The sequence below is a fragment of the Pyxicephalus adspersus genome, chromosome 2 (assembly GCF_032062135.1).
Source record: "Pyxicephalus adspersus chromosome 2, UCB_Pads_2.0, whole genome shotgun sequence".
Classification (NCBI taxonomy): Eukaryota; Metazoa; Chordata; class Amphibia; order Anura; family Pyxicephalidae; genus Pyxicephalus; species Pyxicephalus adspersus.
In genome coordinates, this window is record NC_092859.1 from 27,422,744 (window position 1) to 27,440,944 (window position 18,201).

The window sequence follows — 18,201 nt, forward strand, 5'->3', positions numbered from 1 at the left end:
CCAGCACGACGTAATAGGAAACGTGCGTCACATTGCCAGATACTTCCGCCCCACAAAAAGATGGTGGAAACTGGCAGCCGAGGGCGGGTCACGTGATACAGAGTAGGGTTGCTGTGCGCGACGTCTGCTGAGGGTCCTGCGTGCAGGTATGTGGTAACGGGTGGTCTCTATGTTTCCCCCTACTGGAGAACATTGGAAAGCCAGGAGACTTGGGGAGAAGTGGCAATGTTACCCTTAGCAATCAGTAACTATTTGTGTAGATCTTACACCTGATTGGTTGGTAAGGAGCCTCATCCTCACTGGTTTTGCTTTCATTTTGTGTTTATGGATGCAGAACAGACTTGGCAGAGGAGCTTGCACTCTTAAAAGAGACACAACTAATGCATATATGCCAATGCTGATTAATTCTCTAAGGGGTTCTATGTCTGCCTATCCAGTCCGGAGATTTACACAGCTTTGCCACACATCCTACGGTAGTCCTGCCCTGCAAAGCAGAAGATTTTCTTGGCAACACAGATCCAGTCTCTTTATTAAATAGTGTATCCATGGCTACACATCAGCAATCATTTCTTTCCTTTATATCTGACTGGATTTCAGCAATAATGGTAGAAAATACCACATGGCCCCCGCTGTCCATACACATGTGTGTTCATATACCATACACATCCTGTTATGGGTGAAATCTATCAGACCGGGGGAATGTTCTGGTGAGTTTGGGATGTGACTATTCAGATCCGTCTTATAGAGCAGTGCTGAACCCAGAAATGTTTGTAAGCCGGGTGGGAATAATTTGTAGGCGGGTGGTGACCTAACTCTTCAGTAACCAGCCAAATATAACCGGGTAGCTACTGAAAAGTGCCAGGTGGTGCGCCCAGCTAAAAGGGGCCGGGGACAACCTTTGGGTTTGTTTCTAAAAAAACCCCACAAGCACAATGCTAGATTGTAAGTCCTAGATTGTAAACTCCTCAGGGCAGGGTCCTCTCCTCCTGTGTCACTGTCTGTATTAGTCTGCCGCTTGCAACCCCTATTTAATTTAGTACAGCGCTATGTAATATGTTGGTGCTATATAAATCCTCTTTATTAATAATAATTGTGGCTGGCACAAAGCAAAGCACATGGACAGTGGAAGGGCTGTTAGAAAAAAAAGAATGTCAAACCTAAAAAATATAGAAGAAAAGTGTAAAATGTAATCGGGTTGTTTCCTTATTTGCAGAGTGAACAGGTGAAGTCACTTCTGCAAAAACATTTTCTCCATATTGTACATTGCCCTTTGTATGAATTGTTCCATGTTCCGTGATTTAGGGAGTTCTAGAATTATGACCAAGATACATACAATGGTTGTTAGATTTATTCCGGGCACCCAGGCTTTATCATCCTCTGGTCAGCAAAGCGTTGTATTGTACATTCTGTGCATATGAGAAAGAGAAAGCAACTGAATATTACAAAAGGAATCAGATCATGAATAAAATGATACCACATTTTTTTATATTAAGATATTATATTAACATACACTGGAAACATCTATTTTGTTATCTTTGGCATATGAAAGTGAAAGTTTTAGCTGGCCAGTGGAAGTGTACAGAATATAGTGTTACCGGGGCATTAGACTGTAGAGACGCCGCTGACTGTGCAGTATATTGTTACATATGTTATTTCTGTATTACTGATGGGCACTGTCTTTTAGGACTGTCCCGGGTTGCAGTATGAGGCTCCGGGTGAGAATTGGAAGACAGACGGGCCGACTGGAGCTGGAAGAGGATAAGCCGACCCTTGGAGATCTCCGCAGGAAACTGTCTGAATCCTTCCTTCCCTCCTTGGGTTACAGGTGTGACAACAATCATTTATTTATCTTCCTATTATTGAATACCATTTTTTGTCTTTTCAAACTTTCATGAAAGTGAATGTGATCAGTTTAAAGAGCAACTGATCTCTCTAATCTGATCCCAAAACATGTCAGGTGAACACTGAGGGTTTAAGAAGGACTAGGCTTTATTATTGATCATTTATTAGTGATCACCCCGGGGGTCTTTCTTCCATACCAGGCTTGCTATACCTTGGTTTGCACTGTCTGTGCGGGGTGCCATCTTGGTTTAAACAGGGCTTTGCTTTCTCATATCATAGCCTCCATCAAGGAGAACAGTGATGAGCACAATGATGACTTCTTCAAATCTCCTGGGACTGGCAGTCAGAGGCAGCAGTGCCCTACATCTCACACTGCAGATATGCAAACAGGAAGCTGTAGGTACCGTAGTGCCCAGGGACCCTCACCTACCAGGAATTACACAGATAATTTGTCATAAGGTTTTGAACATTTAACATTTCCCTATAAATCTTGACTTTATAACTTCAGGTCCATTTTAGAGTCTGCAGCCACACTATGGGGAAAAGTTACAATATCTGTTAGGTTTTATTTTTGTCAATGACCCTCCTGAGGATATTTTTTTGGTTCCTTGTTACTGGCAAAGGAAGGCATATAACCATGAAAACATTGAAAGTTCTAACCTCACTAATACATTTTTTTTGTGTTTGTCAACATACCAACACTTCCAGTTCTTTTTACCATCCTGCTGTTCAGAGTATTGTGCAGAACTGATTTGGGCCCCCCACTGAACTGGAGGGCTCCTCTTGGCTGAGGAGGGTCCATGGCCCTTGTGCATGGGCCCACTTTGCACCTCATGTCTGCCTAGGATCTTGCTTCAAAATAAATAAAAGCTTGAGACCATTATTAAAATCCAATATTTATTGAAATAAGCTTTGCTGTTGTATGGTTAAAAGGTTGCAGTTCACTTTAAGAGTGTGATATGTGTTTTCACAGTTCGAGTACGGCTTTCACCATCACTTTAAATGGCATGGATGCTCTGACTGAGGACCAAGATCCCCTGGAGTCATGTGGAATAATATCCGGAGATCTGATAGTTCTCCTGGTGCCGGATTCACAGCTTGTTGCTGCAGCTCCTTCACCAGCTGCTGGATCTGCCCTGCACCAGTGCCAGCCTTCTGTCTCCAATACAGAGGGTGTCCAGCCCAGCACAAGTCCCAGTGACCAGAGAGATGATGGGAAACCAGTAACACAGAGCTTACCAGAGGTGGGTAAAGTGTCCTTCAATGTTAGACTTGGACTACCGCAAACTGCCGTCCACACTGCCTATCTACCCCCCCCCCCCCCCGCCTGCATTTTCACAATGTATCTCACTGCCCTATTGTATATGGGTTTGGGAGCATATTGTTACATTTTTCTATGACTTGATTCGCTGCCTAGTTTCATTTCGCTTGAATATTTGTGTTTAAAGTATTATTAACATATAACCTATTTTATCTTCTCTGCAACAAACTCTTTTATATGAATTGTTATTGTTTATATATGAATTGTTAAAGTACTTCACTTCATTCACCATGAAGCACACTTGTGCCTTTTTGAAATGTTTTTTCTTTTTTTGTTTACTCCATATTCTCCTCTGCCTCATCATCTGTTAGTCCAATGCATGCAATAGTTTATTTTATTCTATTTACTTTTTGTTTGTTTTCGTTTTAACTTGTTTATTTGTTGTTTCTACTATCCTTCTTAGGATTTAAGGTTTATGTATGCAAAGTCATTTTGGATTCTGTCATTTTGAAAAAAAAATATAAAGGATACTGACTATAACCTGTGTATGCTCTTGTCTCTAGTATGTGTCTGGCTCTCTTTTTACTACAATACTGGAACAAGCATGCATATCAGAGTTCTGATTTTACCCTGACTTTCTAATCTGCTGGGTTTCAAAGTGTTGCTTCCAATAGGCCAAACTAAAAGGAAGAGCAGATTTCTGTAATATCTATACTACGTCACATGGCGTCATAAGGTTAAAATAATTTTTATCTCCTTGTCCATATTCCTAAAGCCCCAGGCTGGTTCCTGTCATGGAGCGGTATCTACAGAGGAGGACACACTGAAAAAAGAGACTGTTTGCTGTCTGGAAGAACCAATGCTGATCAGTGAATCTGTAAATGAGAGGATACCTCACTCCCTGGAGTCTCTCTATCTCTCTGCTGGCTGCACCGACCCTAATGATGCTCTGATAGTGGTCATCCATGCACTCATGATAGAGTCTGGATACAATGCTAAGGTAAGCAGTGGGAACAACTGTTCTTGTCCAACTGCAGTCAGATAAAATACTTAAACAGAGAACAAAGAAAGCTGAGGATTAATTTGGCAGTGGGTTAATATATACTGTTAAAGTGAATTGTACAAAAATTAGTAACAAGTGCATTCAGTAGGTAAGGTTGGCTGGCTGTTTTACTTGGTGGTTCTACTCACCAACCACACTGAGTATCTCTCCAGCAGCAGAAGCTATATTCATGCTCCTATTCTGAATTCCGTAGACCAATGGTCCCCAACCTTTTGCAGCTTGCGGACCACTTAATCTATGGACTCCGGACCGCGCATGTGTGGGGGACCTCTGCCTTAGATCTCGCCCCTTTGAAGGATTTTTGTAATTTCTGCATGAAATTTCTGCTAATCCCCGAGAAAGAATACTGGCAAAACGCACCGGGACATGAGACGTTAACTTTGTCACCATTTTTATATATCAGGAATCTATATGTATAGTGTTTTAATCTTCTATCCCATGGAATGGTAAATGGAAAAACCATTACCTATTGTATGCACTTGTTCTAATTATGTACAAATCATTTTAGGAATATATATTAAATCACTAAGAAAAATACCACTCTATTTAGGTATTATATCTTGTTTCTTTTGGGTACTGTCAGTACTTGACACATTTAGGAGGAGGCATTAGTATCTTTATTCTTTTTCAGTTTGACAACTCCATTCAGATCTTGAGTAAACCTTCATGCATTTTAGTTTGCTGTGTATCATAAACAATTTATATAAAAAGTACTGGAGTAAGACTTTAAAGTGTATCTATAGCCAAGTGTTGGTTTTGAATTAGGTATGGAAGAATTGGAGCCGCTGTAATTTTTTTATAACTGTCTTTGTTCTCACTACATAGATTTGTCACCTAAACAAGAAGTATAAAATGTTCCAGTAGGGACCCTTGTTACAAAAAACAATCATATAAAACCCCTACCTAAGATATCTTCCTTCCTGTAATGTCTCCAATGCAAACTGCTCTCCAATGAGATGCCAGTAGAAAACAAACTGACTTGGGTCTCGTTTCTTTACAAAATATAATAAAATGTTTGGCTGTACATACCTTTTGAGCTTTAATAACCCAGACGTTTGAAGCTTGTATTTATCTTACACTCCAGGGTGTTGAAGGAAAGAGTGGTTCCATGCCGGAGGGCTGGCAGAACCGTGATGGCCTCTACAAGCTTCTTTACACTCATCCCCTGTGTGGTGATAGTTTCACTCATCTGGCCTGTGTACCTATGAGCAAGCTCCTTGTCATCAATGGTAATGTACAGTATATGTATAATGATAATACCTTATTAGCCTTTGTGGTGTATACTTATGCTAAGCAAAAAAAAAACTGTTACTTTTCCAAAAAATGACATTCTCTTACACTTTGTCCCAGTTGTACATGTAGGGGAAGCAACTTTCACTATTTATTCTTTAGGGTCCTCTATTTAAAAACAAAAATCAAGGAAAGAAGAAAGCCACAGAGATCAATGTTTACATAGAACATAATGTTAAAATCCTACCCTCTGCATATGCTTTCCTGGACTAGTGACTCCAGAAGAGTTAAAGCCAAAAAAAATACCAGCCAGGCAGCTAGATTTTTAACATGTCTGTTTATATTCAGGAATTAATATTTTTTTTGTTCTGATTGTTGATGGGGCTTTAGTCTTTTTGCTTATTGTTGGCTAAAATCTTGCACCTTCCTGTTTGCAGGCGCTATAAACATAAACCAGGGGTTGAAATGTGTGAAGACCCTTCAGCTACCTACCAATTCTTTCATTAACTTCCCAGGATCTGGTAAGTTAGATATGTGGATTTCTAACATGCATCTACAATTTTGCATTTATTTTCTTTCCTAATTTTTGTTTTCTTGTGTACAACTCATGAAATCTTTGTGTAGTGCTCAGATTTTTATTTTAGGAAATGTAGGCATTGGTGAGCTTTGGCTGTATGATCTTCTTTAAATGTACCAAAAACTATGTAGTGGAAATGCCTCCCTCATTTGATATTGATAGTTTTGATAAATGTAGCGAAGATTATAAAGTCAAGATGGTAGGATGAGCTGTAAATGCTTACAGTGTTTCTATGGATCCATTTGTCATTCTATGTCATTTAAAAGTGCACTCAAAACCCATTTTTTTAAACCTGCCTACTCGTCTTCTTCTGTCTTTTAAATCCCTCACTACTTCCCACCACTAAATATCTCCTATTACAATATCATATTGTGTGTTAATTCCCCTACCTCCTAGATTGTAAGCTCTTCAGGGCAGGGTCCTCTCCTCCTTCTGTGTCACTGTCTGTATCTGTATGTCATTTACAAACCCCAATTTAATGTATAGTGCTGCATAATATGTTGGCGCTATATAAATCCTGTTTATTAATAATGATAATAATAACAACAGCTGCTGGAAACTGTTAAGCAACACAAATAAATGTATGTTGGCATTCCTGACCTTCAAATGTCAGTTGCCTGGCTGTTTCTGGCTTCAATTGCACCAGAATTAGTATCCAGCCAGTGAAGTCACAACTTCTGATCAGCATTGTTTGAAGAGCTGAGACTGAGAGGTTATGTACTGGAGTGACCAGTTCCTGAGCAGCAGCAAACTTTTTTACACTGCTGATCTTCATACTTGTCCAAGCCCATAAAGGTAAAAAGTAGAGAACCAAGATGGTAGCCAGGAAACTAGAATTGTCAAGGATTCCAATCATTTGAATTTTCAAACATGTTGGTAATGGCAGCCTATGTATTTTTATTTAATCATGTATCTTTAAAATAAATATAAACCCTAACTGAATGGCTAAATGGCATTTAGGACAGTGGGATGTAGCTATTATTATAGCCTGATGATTGCTGAACCATAGGCAATTGTTGTAATGATCTGTTAATGTGTCTTTTATTTCTTGTAGAGAATAATGTGGGCTCAGTGTACAGGGACCTTAAGAGGTTATCACGTTTCTTCAAAGATCAGCTTGTCTACCCATTACTGGCTGCAACACGGCAAGGTAGGCTAAACCGTGGAACATTCCTTTTTTTCCATAATCAGGGTAATTTTTTAAGACATTAAAGTTTTGGATAGTTTATATGATGAGTTTTACTTCTATGCTGAAGGCTTTCTTTCCTTTTGACAGTCTTACCAGAACTTATTGTAACTGAACTCTTCTGCTTGCATTTGTTTTCCTTCGATGTTGTTGGGCTCAAGTAGAGGAGCAACAGAAACATCTCTCTCTGACTACCTGACACCAACTGTTGTAGAATGATAGTAGATAATTTTTAAACTTTAATTAACCCTCCTAGCGTTCTAATTATGTCCATATTTCCATGCAAAAAGTGTTACAATATTTTGCATGGAAATTTATTTTACATTGTAGGCTATAATTCTTAGGCATAACTCACCGAAATATGTCCAATATTTAATAAATTTAATAATAAACTTTAAATAAAAAACACATAAATCTGTTAAAAAAAAGTTGTGAAACATATAACTGTACAGTAGCATGTATAATATATGTATTTATATAATCTAATTATATATATATATATATATATATATATATATATAATTAGAAGATTTCTTTGTATTGGACTAAATAGTTATTTTGTATTGAATTCAATACAAAATTATTTGAATTTCCCACCGATCCTCCTGCTCGCATCAACGTCACTGGGAAACCCCGGAGAACGTCTCTGCATTCGCTGGCTGGAAATCGAAGGAGAAGGACGCGTCCCGAGGACCAGCAGGTTGCTGGGGGACGCCAATAGAGCAAGATAAATTTTTTTTTTTACCTTTTTTAGCGAGCCCCAAGTGTGACTCAGGATTAACACTTTTTGCAGGTAAAATCACACTCGGTATTACTGCTAGGGGGTTAAAGCAGAATTCCAGACAGCTTAAATAAAACAAAGTTGAAACACGTGATATTTGTTTTATCCAAAGCAGATTTACATTTCTGTGCACACAGAAATCTGTCTTGGCAGGCAGCACAGTCTGCCTGCAGACTAAATTTTCTCTCCCTGTCCTTAGCCTGTACATGGGCAGTAGAAGGAGAAGCAGCACACTGCGAATCAGTCTGTCATTCTATTCTCTCCTCCTATCATCATGTTCCTTGTTATCACATGAGCACTGTAGCACAGCTAAATGGTTCCTTGTCTTCTTCTCGGGTCTTTTTTTTATAACTAACATTCAAGAGCTTTATCTGTGTTTTTTATAAAGTACACAGAGCTTCAAGAGAATCATAGCAAGAACACTATGGGTCAACCAAGGAGAACAGCAGTAGCAACTTTCTTCTAGGAAACTCATACATAACTGTCTCATCTGGAATGAAAATGTCTTATTAAGACATTGCTCTTGCGTTCGGATTTAAGTAAACCTGAAGAAAATATGGATACAAAGTGTATTGTGCAATATTCGATGGTTGGTACATGAAAACATGGAAATGTGGTAATAAGCTTTGGGTGTTTGTTTAGAGCAGAACTCCAGCCAAAAATAACATGATAAATGTGAATAGTCTATTAAAAAATATACAAAAAAGCAACTTTGACTGCAATATCCCCTCATAGACTACAGCTGCTCTCTACAGACTTGCATGAAGTCTACAACCCACCCCCAGACTGTGAATGGACAGTAAAAAGAGAAACAGCACATTAAATATCTTGCCATTCTGTTCTCTTCTCCTATTAGCATTTCCTTGTTAGTACATGAGTGACTGGCTCCCTGTACTGCTTCTTCCTCTCAGTGTCTGAACTCTGCTGTACAGAAACTGTAATAGGCTGACACTAAGTCAAATCCAAGTACTTACCCTGCTAAACATTTAAAGTAACATTAATCTGTGTCTTTTATATCTGCATAAAGTTTTTCATTATTTAATTTGCCTGACTTTGTGTATTCTCTCTTACAGCCCTGGAACTCCCCGATGCCTTTGGTTTGCTGGTTTTACCACTGGAGATAAAGCTGCGTATATTTCGCCTCCTGGATGTGCAATCACTTCTTTCCCTTTCCACCTCTTGTAAAGATCTACATACAGAAACAAAAGACCCCACCCTGTGGAAGTTCTTATATATAAGAGATTTTGGACGTGAGTTATTATACATGCTACGCCATAGTTATATACCAATACCAGTCATTAAACATTTTGTAAATTTTAACATGTCATTTCAAAAATTGTTTTAAAACTTTTAAAGATTTTCTGTTTATATTATGCATTCCCTGATCCACCATCCCACTCAATACGCTTATTTCTTTTCTTTTTTTTGGTTACTTATTTTTTTGCATTACATACCCTTATTTTAGAACTAACCAAATCAACACTGAGTCTCTTGATGCAATGTAGGTGGCATAGGCTGTTGAGATAGGTTGGTAAGGGAGCTGTACACAGCATTTTAAAGGCTTTTGGATGTCCACACAAGAAAACATTTACAAATACATACCCTGCATAAAATATATTAGTACATGTGCAATCTTATGTGAAAATTGTTGTGAAAATTATTAATGACAGGGTCTATTCAAAAGGCCACCAGCTTTTTAATAAATTTCACTCTTTGCATATGTAGAATGTTTGCTCCAGCCTTGTAAAATCCCTTATTGCAAAGTGTAAAGACCTAAAAGTCTAAACTAAGTTTTGTGGAGAACAAATAAGAAAACAAATCTGTTTCTGGTCAATTTTACTATCACAGGTTTTTTCTTTTTTTTTTTTTACAGATCGAACTCCAGGAAACCCCCACACACACTGGAAGGAAGTGAGAATGTTGACATGTTTTTTTAATCATATCGATTTATTTTTTTTAGTAGGGGGGGAAAACTGTAGGCTATATATACATGTCACATGATTTGCACCCAAGTCAGTGAAAATCTGGCATGTGTACAGCAGCCCCACAGCATTGTTTAACTAATCAGGAATGACGGTTGTGCACTCATATAGGTGTGAACACTCTTTCTCCCCTCTCCATTGAACGAAACGGTGCTCTGTGTACGGTTCTTGTTTGTTAATCTGTCACTGGAAATGATCACAATAGATTGTTTCCAGCAATAATCATCTGATGTCCCTCCAACATATGTACAAGGCTTTGCTCTCTATATGAAAGCAGTTGTCTGTCTGAGGTCAGAGACATGCCCTGTTGTGTTCGAGATTGGGTTTACCAATCCACAAGGAATGAGCTTTTATTTTTTCAGAGCTATGAGTAACACAGAGCTCTATTTATATTGCTTAGGTTTATTTAATATTTGTATCATATCGAAGTGGACAAGCACAAATATGCTGCTATTTTATTTACTTCCCTCCCTCATGTCACAACTCAAGCAAACCCCGATAGCAGCTATGAAAACGATTTAAGTTTGGACGTCAGATCGTGCTACAGTCTGTCTGCACCAACATTATCATAGATGTATAGAATTTACTAAAATACCTCTTTGGATGCTGTAACATTAACAGTATTCACTTTACACATCTGAATGTGTAGGGCTGGTCACATACTGTAGTTGTGGTCCATTTAGTTTTAGGCTTGATGATATATGTGTAAGGCAGGCATTCCTTTTCCATAAAGCATTATGAAATACTAAACTATGGAAGAGACATTCGTTCTAAGGTTACCTGGAGCAAAAAGAAGGATGTGTGTTTTGTTCTGCACACCATGATATATAGTACTTTACGCTGTGATTTGTTTCATCCCTCACATTTTCTGTTTGTGTTCCACAGCTGTACATGAAGATGCACAAAGCAAGAATTTTTCAGTCAAATCAACATTTCATTTACCCGTCCCTTCCTCCTCCACCCTGCCTGCCTAACCCTTTTATTCCCAACCCATTCCCACCCAACATTCCCTATCCACCTGGCATTATTGGAGGTGAATATGACGAACGTCCATTACTACCTATTGCTAGAGACCCCCTTCTTATTCTCAGACCTGGCAGAAGACCAGTTATGGACCCCTTCCAACCTGCGAGGCCTCACATCAACCCCAATTTACCAGGCCGTGGTGGCTTTCCACCCAGAAGGCCAAACAGTCGAGGACCATTCATGCCAACGTTTTTCTAATAAAAAATAAGCAGATTTTGTTCCGGGAGGGCCCATTTGAAGCCTTCATCCTTAACAAGCTTTGATTGTAGGATGGCTAAAGTGTAAAGCCGTAACAGAGGCTTGGTTAAATTAAGCATTATGTCCAATCATGTGTTTTCTGTTTGGATAGACTAAATCTCCTGTTGAAGTTATTTTTATCTAAGGCTTCATTAGTGAGTCACTCTCCAGACAAGAACTAAGGGAAAATTTGCAACAGCACAAAGAGCAAAGAAATCTGACGAGGGTCCTAAGACTTCCCCTTTCCAAGGTTGAGAACAACTCAGATTGTGGCTGGAGATTTTCCTGATTTCCTGTCTGGTAAAACCATTTTTGCAGCTTTAAAGATTAGGCAATGGCAAAATGTTTTTGTTGCCAAGGATAAGACACCATACACACAAGTGCTTATTTCTAGTTTGTGTAGTATCATTTATGTTCAGGGTTTCCAGGAAAACAATTTTGAAAAATGTGTAAATGAAGCATGGATTATGCAGTGCCATGCATAGCTGGGCAGGAAAGGCCCATAAACTAAAAAAGAAAGAAGGTAGAAAAATGAGTGTGTGGATATGATAAAAGGTCCACCTCCATCATATGTGGGGATCCAATTCTGAGTTCTTTCATAACTTTCTTGCATTTTGCTTGCATAGCCATATTTTCATAAGTGAAAAAAGAACACCCGGAAGGTGTTCAATGAATAAGTTCAGGATTTGTGAATGTTTTGAATTTGTATTACTTTTGCCAAACTATCAGTTTTCGTTTAAATCTGAGCTTTTATTTTTTTTGTGAGGTTGACAAACGTGGTTCTGGATTTGCTTTACATGCAGTAATATCCCAGAGGGGACTCTACAGTAAAGTGACCCTGTTTCTGGGTTAACAAAAATACAATAACACCTACAAAAGAAAAGTGTTGGTATTTACTTGTCCTAGTGCCTGTTCTTCCAATTCTCATTAATGCAGTAAATCCCCCTGTATACACCCAACACTTCCAGATTCCTGATCAGATTTTTAGTTCCTCCTTCTAGCCACCACATATATAATGGACACATTGGTGATATAAGGGTCAGAGAAGGGAGACACTGCATGCAAGGGTCACATGCATCTAACATATCCAGGAAATGTCAAATGTAAAGATTCTTTAAAAGGCCATAGCTCTAAACAGACCAAAGTTTGGAAGAATGGGCATTGGGACTGCAAGAATAATGAGACCAGTGTCAACAGGCTCTCCTTAAATTAAAATAACATTTTTTAGAATAATTTGAGCTTTGAAGGTCTTAATAAAATGATATGTTGTGAGCTTAATAATACATTTCCTTTTAAATGTGAGCTAAGCATTAAAAAAAAATAATTTTCATATTATTGTTCTGTCTGTATGAATTGAAATCTATTGTTTTATTTGAAAGGTGTCTTGTGCTTCTGAATCCTATGCAGTAACCTGTCTGCATTGTCTGTAAAAATTTAAAAGTGGAGCTGAAATCTAAAAGATATTCCATCCTAAGGAGAACACGTAAAATAGCTGCCCATGCAGTACTCTAAAATGTTTCCAATGCACAGCCATACAAGGAAGTTTGACATCACACTTTCTGTGCCTGGATTGTTCTGGGGCATAAATCTGCAGTTTAAGGTCTAAAATACTGTTGTCTCTGACTTCTAGCCTCACCATTTGGGATTTGGTTCTCCTTGCTGAGAGAAAGCTGTACCTGTTCCTTTATCATTATCCCACCCAATAGTCTTTAGGGGAACTCCTGACATGAAAAAGGCTGAGCTCACCAAAATTGTCATCCCCATACAGAGATAAGGTGAAGAACAAGACATAGTAAGTGAGTAATGGGGAAATATCAGTTGTAAGACTACATGTAACACTGATTAATTATTTGCTGGGTTCACAGGAAGTACATATAATGACCATGGTCATCAACCTAAGGGTCTGGCAAAATCCAGTGGCAGAAGTGACTATAAGCTGGGCACAGTGCAAGAGCTGCTTTTAAAGTGAACATTTCATTATATTTTGCATTAAAGTTCTAATTTAAAATATAGGATTGTACATAGACATGCAAATATAGCTTTACGTTGACCATGCCAAACCTGGCTTCCATGCTGGATGCTGACTTTGGGGTAGTTAGGTTATCAGGAGAGATATTGGATATTTTAGGCCTTACAGTCCTGGAAGTGTATGTTACCTTGGGGTATAGTTGCTTCCCATACAAATATATTGTTTGTGGAGTACCATGAAAAATTAAAATTACACACATAGGGAAAACAAGTGTACACTTAAGTAACCTCTGTAAAAAAAAAAGGCAAACTTGGAAGCTTTTTTCTTTTTATTTTTATGCAGTCAATAAATAAACACAAATACACAAAACATAAAGCAGGAAGATCATGAAGTAACCCAATGGAATTGAGTGTCACATCTTCTGCCTCCACTTTTTCAATATACTTTTTGTCAGTCCAAGTTATTTGTTACTGTACATTCAAACCAATAGAATCTATTATTAGGTCTGTCCGTCAGCAGTTTATGAAGACGTATTTCAACTCTAGCACTCAAATATCTCGTATGTAACAGACAACTGCAAGAAAACATAGCAGGGTTTGGAGGAATGAACGGAGGTGAGTTTATTAAGTAAATGGCATAAGAATTCTTGTCCTAGATCTTTGATTTGTAGGACTTACATTAAACCTAAATAAAACTTCTTCTGCTGTTGTTGTCATGAGTGCATATGTGGATATTTTGGGATATCCTGTTAAAGCTCAACTCCAGGTTGGAGAAAACATTACTCTTTGCAGTGGATGTCTTAGGTAATAAAGTGGAGGAACTATGACAAGTTGGGCAGTGAACAGGCAAAGTTTGATTCTACAAAGAGGGAAGTGAACAATAAGGTATATATTTCTCTATCCTATCCGCTCATACAAATGAATATTTACCTCCAGTTTGGAGTTCAGCTTTAGGTGGTATATAGTGGCAGTGGTGAGTCTTATGCTTAAAAAGTGTTGCCTTTCCCTTTCCTATTTAAGGAGGTATGCTCGTCTATTACCTTTTCTCTCCCCAATTGGTAGATTGGCTTGTAGTTCACTCTTTTACTTAAAATATGAAAGATTTTCTCATTCAAGTTGATGACTCTTTCGCAATGAAGCTTTGTTTCTCAGCCTGAGTTTCATCATTTTAATACACAGTACAGTACAAGTGCTCTGGCCTTTGCAATGCTAGGTCCTAGGTTTGAATCTGGGCCAGGACATTATCTGCATGGAGTTTGCAGGTTCTCCCTGTGTGCGTGGGTTTCCTCTGGGTAATCCGGTTGCCTCCCACATCCCAAAAAACATGCAGTTAGGTTAATTGGCTTCCCCCCCAAAATTGACCTTTAACTTTAGTAAAGACAAATGACTATAGTAGGGACATTAGATTGTAAGCCCCTTTGAAGGACAGCTAGTGATGTGACTATGGACGCTGCGTAATATGATGGTGCTATATAAATACTGTCTAATATTAATAATCATGTTTACCTTGATATACTGCCTAAAAAATCCCTAGCATTGTTAGTTTCCTAACCCTCACCTGAAAAAATGTGTTCTCTGATTCCACACACTGTGATCCTACTGTGGCCTTACTACCGGTAATACACTGTAGTAAAAGTGGTTGTATGACACAGAATCACTTATAAAAGTTCTGCTCAAAAGCTCTGCAAAAAAAAAACCCATAAAATATATAGTCATAACAATGTATTTTAAATAAACCAAAGGGTAATTCTGACATCCCCAGGATAATTATATTTGTAGCATTTGCTTGTGATAGTGCAAAGCATCTTCCAGTGTGTCGGTCTGTAGACAGCTCTCTACTCCTAAAAAACCCTCAGAGCGGGCCTTACTCAATTGAAAGTTCAATTAAAAATCAGCCAGAGCTTTTAGCTGCCAAACTCAAAATTAATATGCTAATGATTTTGTATGTCACACAGACATATTATTTCAGTACAAACGTCTTATTTTTTGTCCCTGATGAATGGAGTCCCTACAATACACTGATAGTTTTTACTGAAGTACAAATATTTTAGGACACATATCAGATTAGTGATAAGTTTCATCCCCAAACTTTCTTTAAAGTTTTGCAAGGCTGACTACACTGAGAGAATGTCATATCCTGTCCATGGTGTTAGAACAGGAAGTGACTATAAATCTACAAACGGGGAGACAGGCGCGATTTAAAATCTGAAAGGTTTAAACTCTTCCCCTTTTTTCCCCAAAATTAACAAATTTGTTTAGAGTTGTATTTTTACGTTGACAATAGTTTGAGGGCAATTGAACATGTGAAGCTTACCCAGCTTGTCCAGTATCAGGGCTGCCTCTGCACAAATAGCTAACTTTGCAATCGATTTATAATTAGGACATAGGGGACATGACTTGTAGCTGGTGTGGGGACTAAAACACGTATATAAAGTCACCTGATACAGCTGAGAACATGTCAGATTTGTACACGTGAAGTCTGGTTTTGTAGGATAACTCTGGAAGAACAACAGATTTTTTCTTAAAGCTCAAGTTTTTAGACTTGCTTTGTGAATTGAGACTGCTTCTGTTCCTGTGAATCAATGTATTTCCAGGAAAAGTTTTGCAATCCTGTATTAGCTTGACAGAATAGGTAGGCATTTTGCAAGGGCTTGCATTTTTGAATTCTTTCCAACCAGGGACTGGCTCTTAAAACATTAGTGCCATTTTATTTAAGGGTCAAAACAAGTCATCTTATTCAGACAAGCGTTGCAATCAGTCCAGATTTTACCCAAGGAAGACAATTTCTGGGACTAGATGCAGCATCGAGGTACGACCACCAAAAACCAAGAATCCTTCCTTCACTGTCTATCTGAGGAAGACAGAACCTTGTATTACAGTGCAATTAACCAACATTGCAGTAGACGATGAAATGGCTTTACCTTTTTGCATATAGATTAAACAATATATTGTCCAAAGATAGCTAGAGTCTTGTAGATGGCTGACAGGTATACAGTGATGTGGGTGGCATTATTGATCTTGACTTTAATGGCTATATCTGCAGTTTGCAGCGTATCTTCAAAGTAATGCCTGAAAGTCTCAGACAATGGCAGCATTAAACAGGACATGTTTTTCAAGCATTAGCAGAACAGGACAGAACAACATCTCTAAACTTGTACAATACATGATCTTCAACTGAATGAATTAAAAAAAAAAAAATCTTCAGATCTTTGCAGATTATTCATTATTGAAAGACCAACAAATCCTGCTGAAGTGATTGGAACCTTGAGAAAGCCTCAGATGTATTATATACGAACCAAGACCATTGCAGGATTTGTACTAGGGTATCTTGAGATGGCCTGATATTGGTCATAGGCAGGACAAAACCATTGCAGATATGAATTAGGTTCGCTTGATATGCTTTAACATTGGCCATATCCAGACAGACCACTGAGGGATCTGAAGTAGGGGAGTTTAGATGGTCCAATATTGGTTGTACACAGCCCAAGACTTCTGAACCTTTTCTGTAGAACAATGTAAATTACAATTGATTTTGTGGTAGAACTTACTGAAAGATTAACATCTGTGACTTTGATGTGAAGGGATTAATTTGTCCTATGTTTTCTGTCTGCTGATAGAGCACAAAATGATAGAGATGGTTGTGGGCTCTCAAATATGATTTTAAAAGCAGCAAAGAGGAGTTTCTTTGTCTTGCATGTATGGAAGGTTCTCCAGGAGTCCAATCATGTTCATGGCTTGCTTAAATGATATCCTAAACCAAACCTTTTAACTAATAGAATTTTAGATAAGGAAAGGAAGTTTAGAACCCTTGACCATTTTTTTTCTGCTTGTGCCTCAAAGGGGAGATTTTCCTTCTATTCACTTTCTATCCTGATGGCAAAGGTTACAAGGACAAATAGTGAGTGATAATTCTCCCCATATAAGAAACACACAGCAATAAAGCTCTCATGGTGGTTCTAAGCCAACTCTATCCAAACTTTAGAAACTTTTGGCATTAGATACATTTAAACTGAATGGCTTCTGCTCCAAAACTTTATTAGTGAAGCTTAACTTTCAAAAACTGTTCTCAAATAAACCTGATCTTTACCAATATTTTGAGTTCCTGAAGGTGAATATGGGTTTAATGGGTGGGAAATCTTGGATCACATTTTCATGCTTTTAAAACTATGTACACAAGGGAACACCACAAAAACGGACATCAGGGAGTCTGTTTGGAGGACAAATCCAGAACATCATGTTTTCTATAGCCAGTTGGTTAGGAACATTATCTTCTGATGTCAGTGGCAAGTTCCATTAGCCCACTCTGTCACTGACATAAGACAGTGGCTGATAATAATTCTTGAACAGAAGATCTGAGGTTCCAAATGGACAGAAGTGTAATTGAGAGGACCATTGGTTTTCTCTGTCAAATGAGGTGACATTAGGATGATTACACCTCTCGTAGAGCTAGAAGAACTGAGGATTAGTCAGAGAACAGGCTGGCAAAGGACTTTCTCAAGTTTCGTATGGTTTCAGCCTTTGCTTCATCTTCATTACCTGAACTTTTTTGGGAGGGATCGGAGATGTTGAAATTGTTAGTCAGTGACTGGGATTTGCTGAAAAACAAAAGTAAAAATGTTAAAGTGGATGCCAACCCTCACAAAATGACACTTACATTGCTATGAGCATTACATCAAACAATTTCCATTTAACATTCTTTATATAGAAAAAGAAAGGGTAACATAGGCCTAGACAAAATATAACCTACTAAATCACACTTCAACTGGTTCACTTCCTTTTAAGGAAGGGGGGTATAGAAGGTATAGGCAAAGGAAAGTTAGGAGTGGAGAGGGGAGAAAAGGGCAATAGAATTGGGAAAAGTGAAGTGAAAAGCAGGAAAGGGTTTGTTTGTTTTTTTTGGGGGGGGGGGGAGTAGTTTAAGGGAGACGATAAGCTGAGGGCATAGGTATGGCCATTGTATTGTGAGGAAAGATCACATAACTAGTATCCCAAGAAGTAACATGGATGTGGTCTGCATGGGGGAAGACACTGATATCTAGTGATCTCAG

General features: G+C 38.3%; 2 protein-coding genes across 3 annotated transcripts in view; one reads left to right on the top strand and one right to left on the bottom strand.

Annotated features, from left to right (window-relative positions):
* The first annotated feature begins 37 nt into the window (after positions 1–37).
* Positions 38–12,515, top strand: FBXO7 (F-box protein 7). Its single transcript, XM_072400163.1, has 10 exons — positions 38–146; positions 1,685–1,825; positions 2,816–3,086; positions 3,879–4,103; positions 5,251–5,395; positions 5,834–5,917; positions 7,028–7,123; positions 9,014–9,190; positions 9,814–9,851; positions 10,808–12,515. The coding sequence occupies exons 2-10, from the start codon at positions 1,704–1,706 to the stop codon at positions 11,144–11,146; spliced, it is 1,497 nt and encodes a 498-aa protein (XP_072256264.1). The 5' UTR covers positions 38–146; positions 1,685–1,703; the 3' UTR covers positions 11,147–12,515.
* Positions 12,516–13,464: 949 nt separating this feature from the next.
* The window catches only part of SYN3 (synapsin III), a 188,161-nt gene continuing 183,424 nt past the window's right edge, over positions 13,465–18,201 (bottom strand). The window contains exon 14 of one of the 2 annotated variants that reach the window (XM_072400159.1): positions 13,465–17,748. In XM_072400159.1, coding sequence (XP_072256260.1) covers positions 17,616–17,748 — 133 coding nt within the window. In that variant the 3' untranslated portion in view covers positions 13,465–17,615. The remainder of the gene's footprint in view (positions 17,749–18,201) is intronic. The other variant, XM_072400160.1, reaches the window with a different exon arrangement.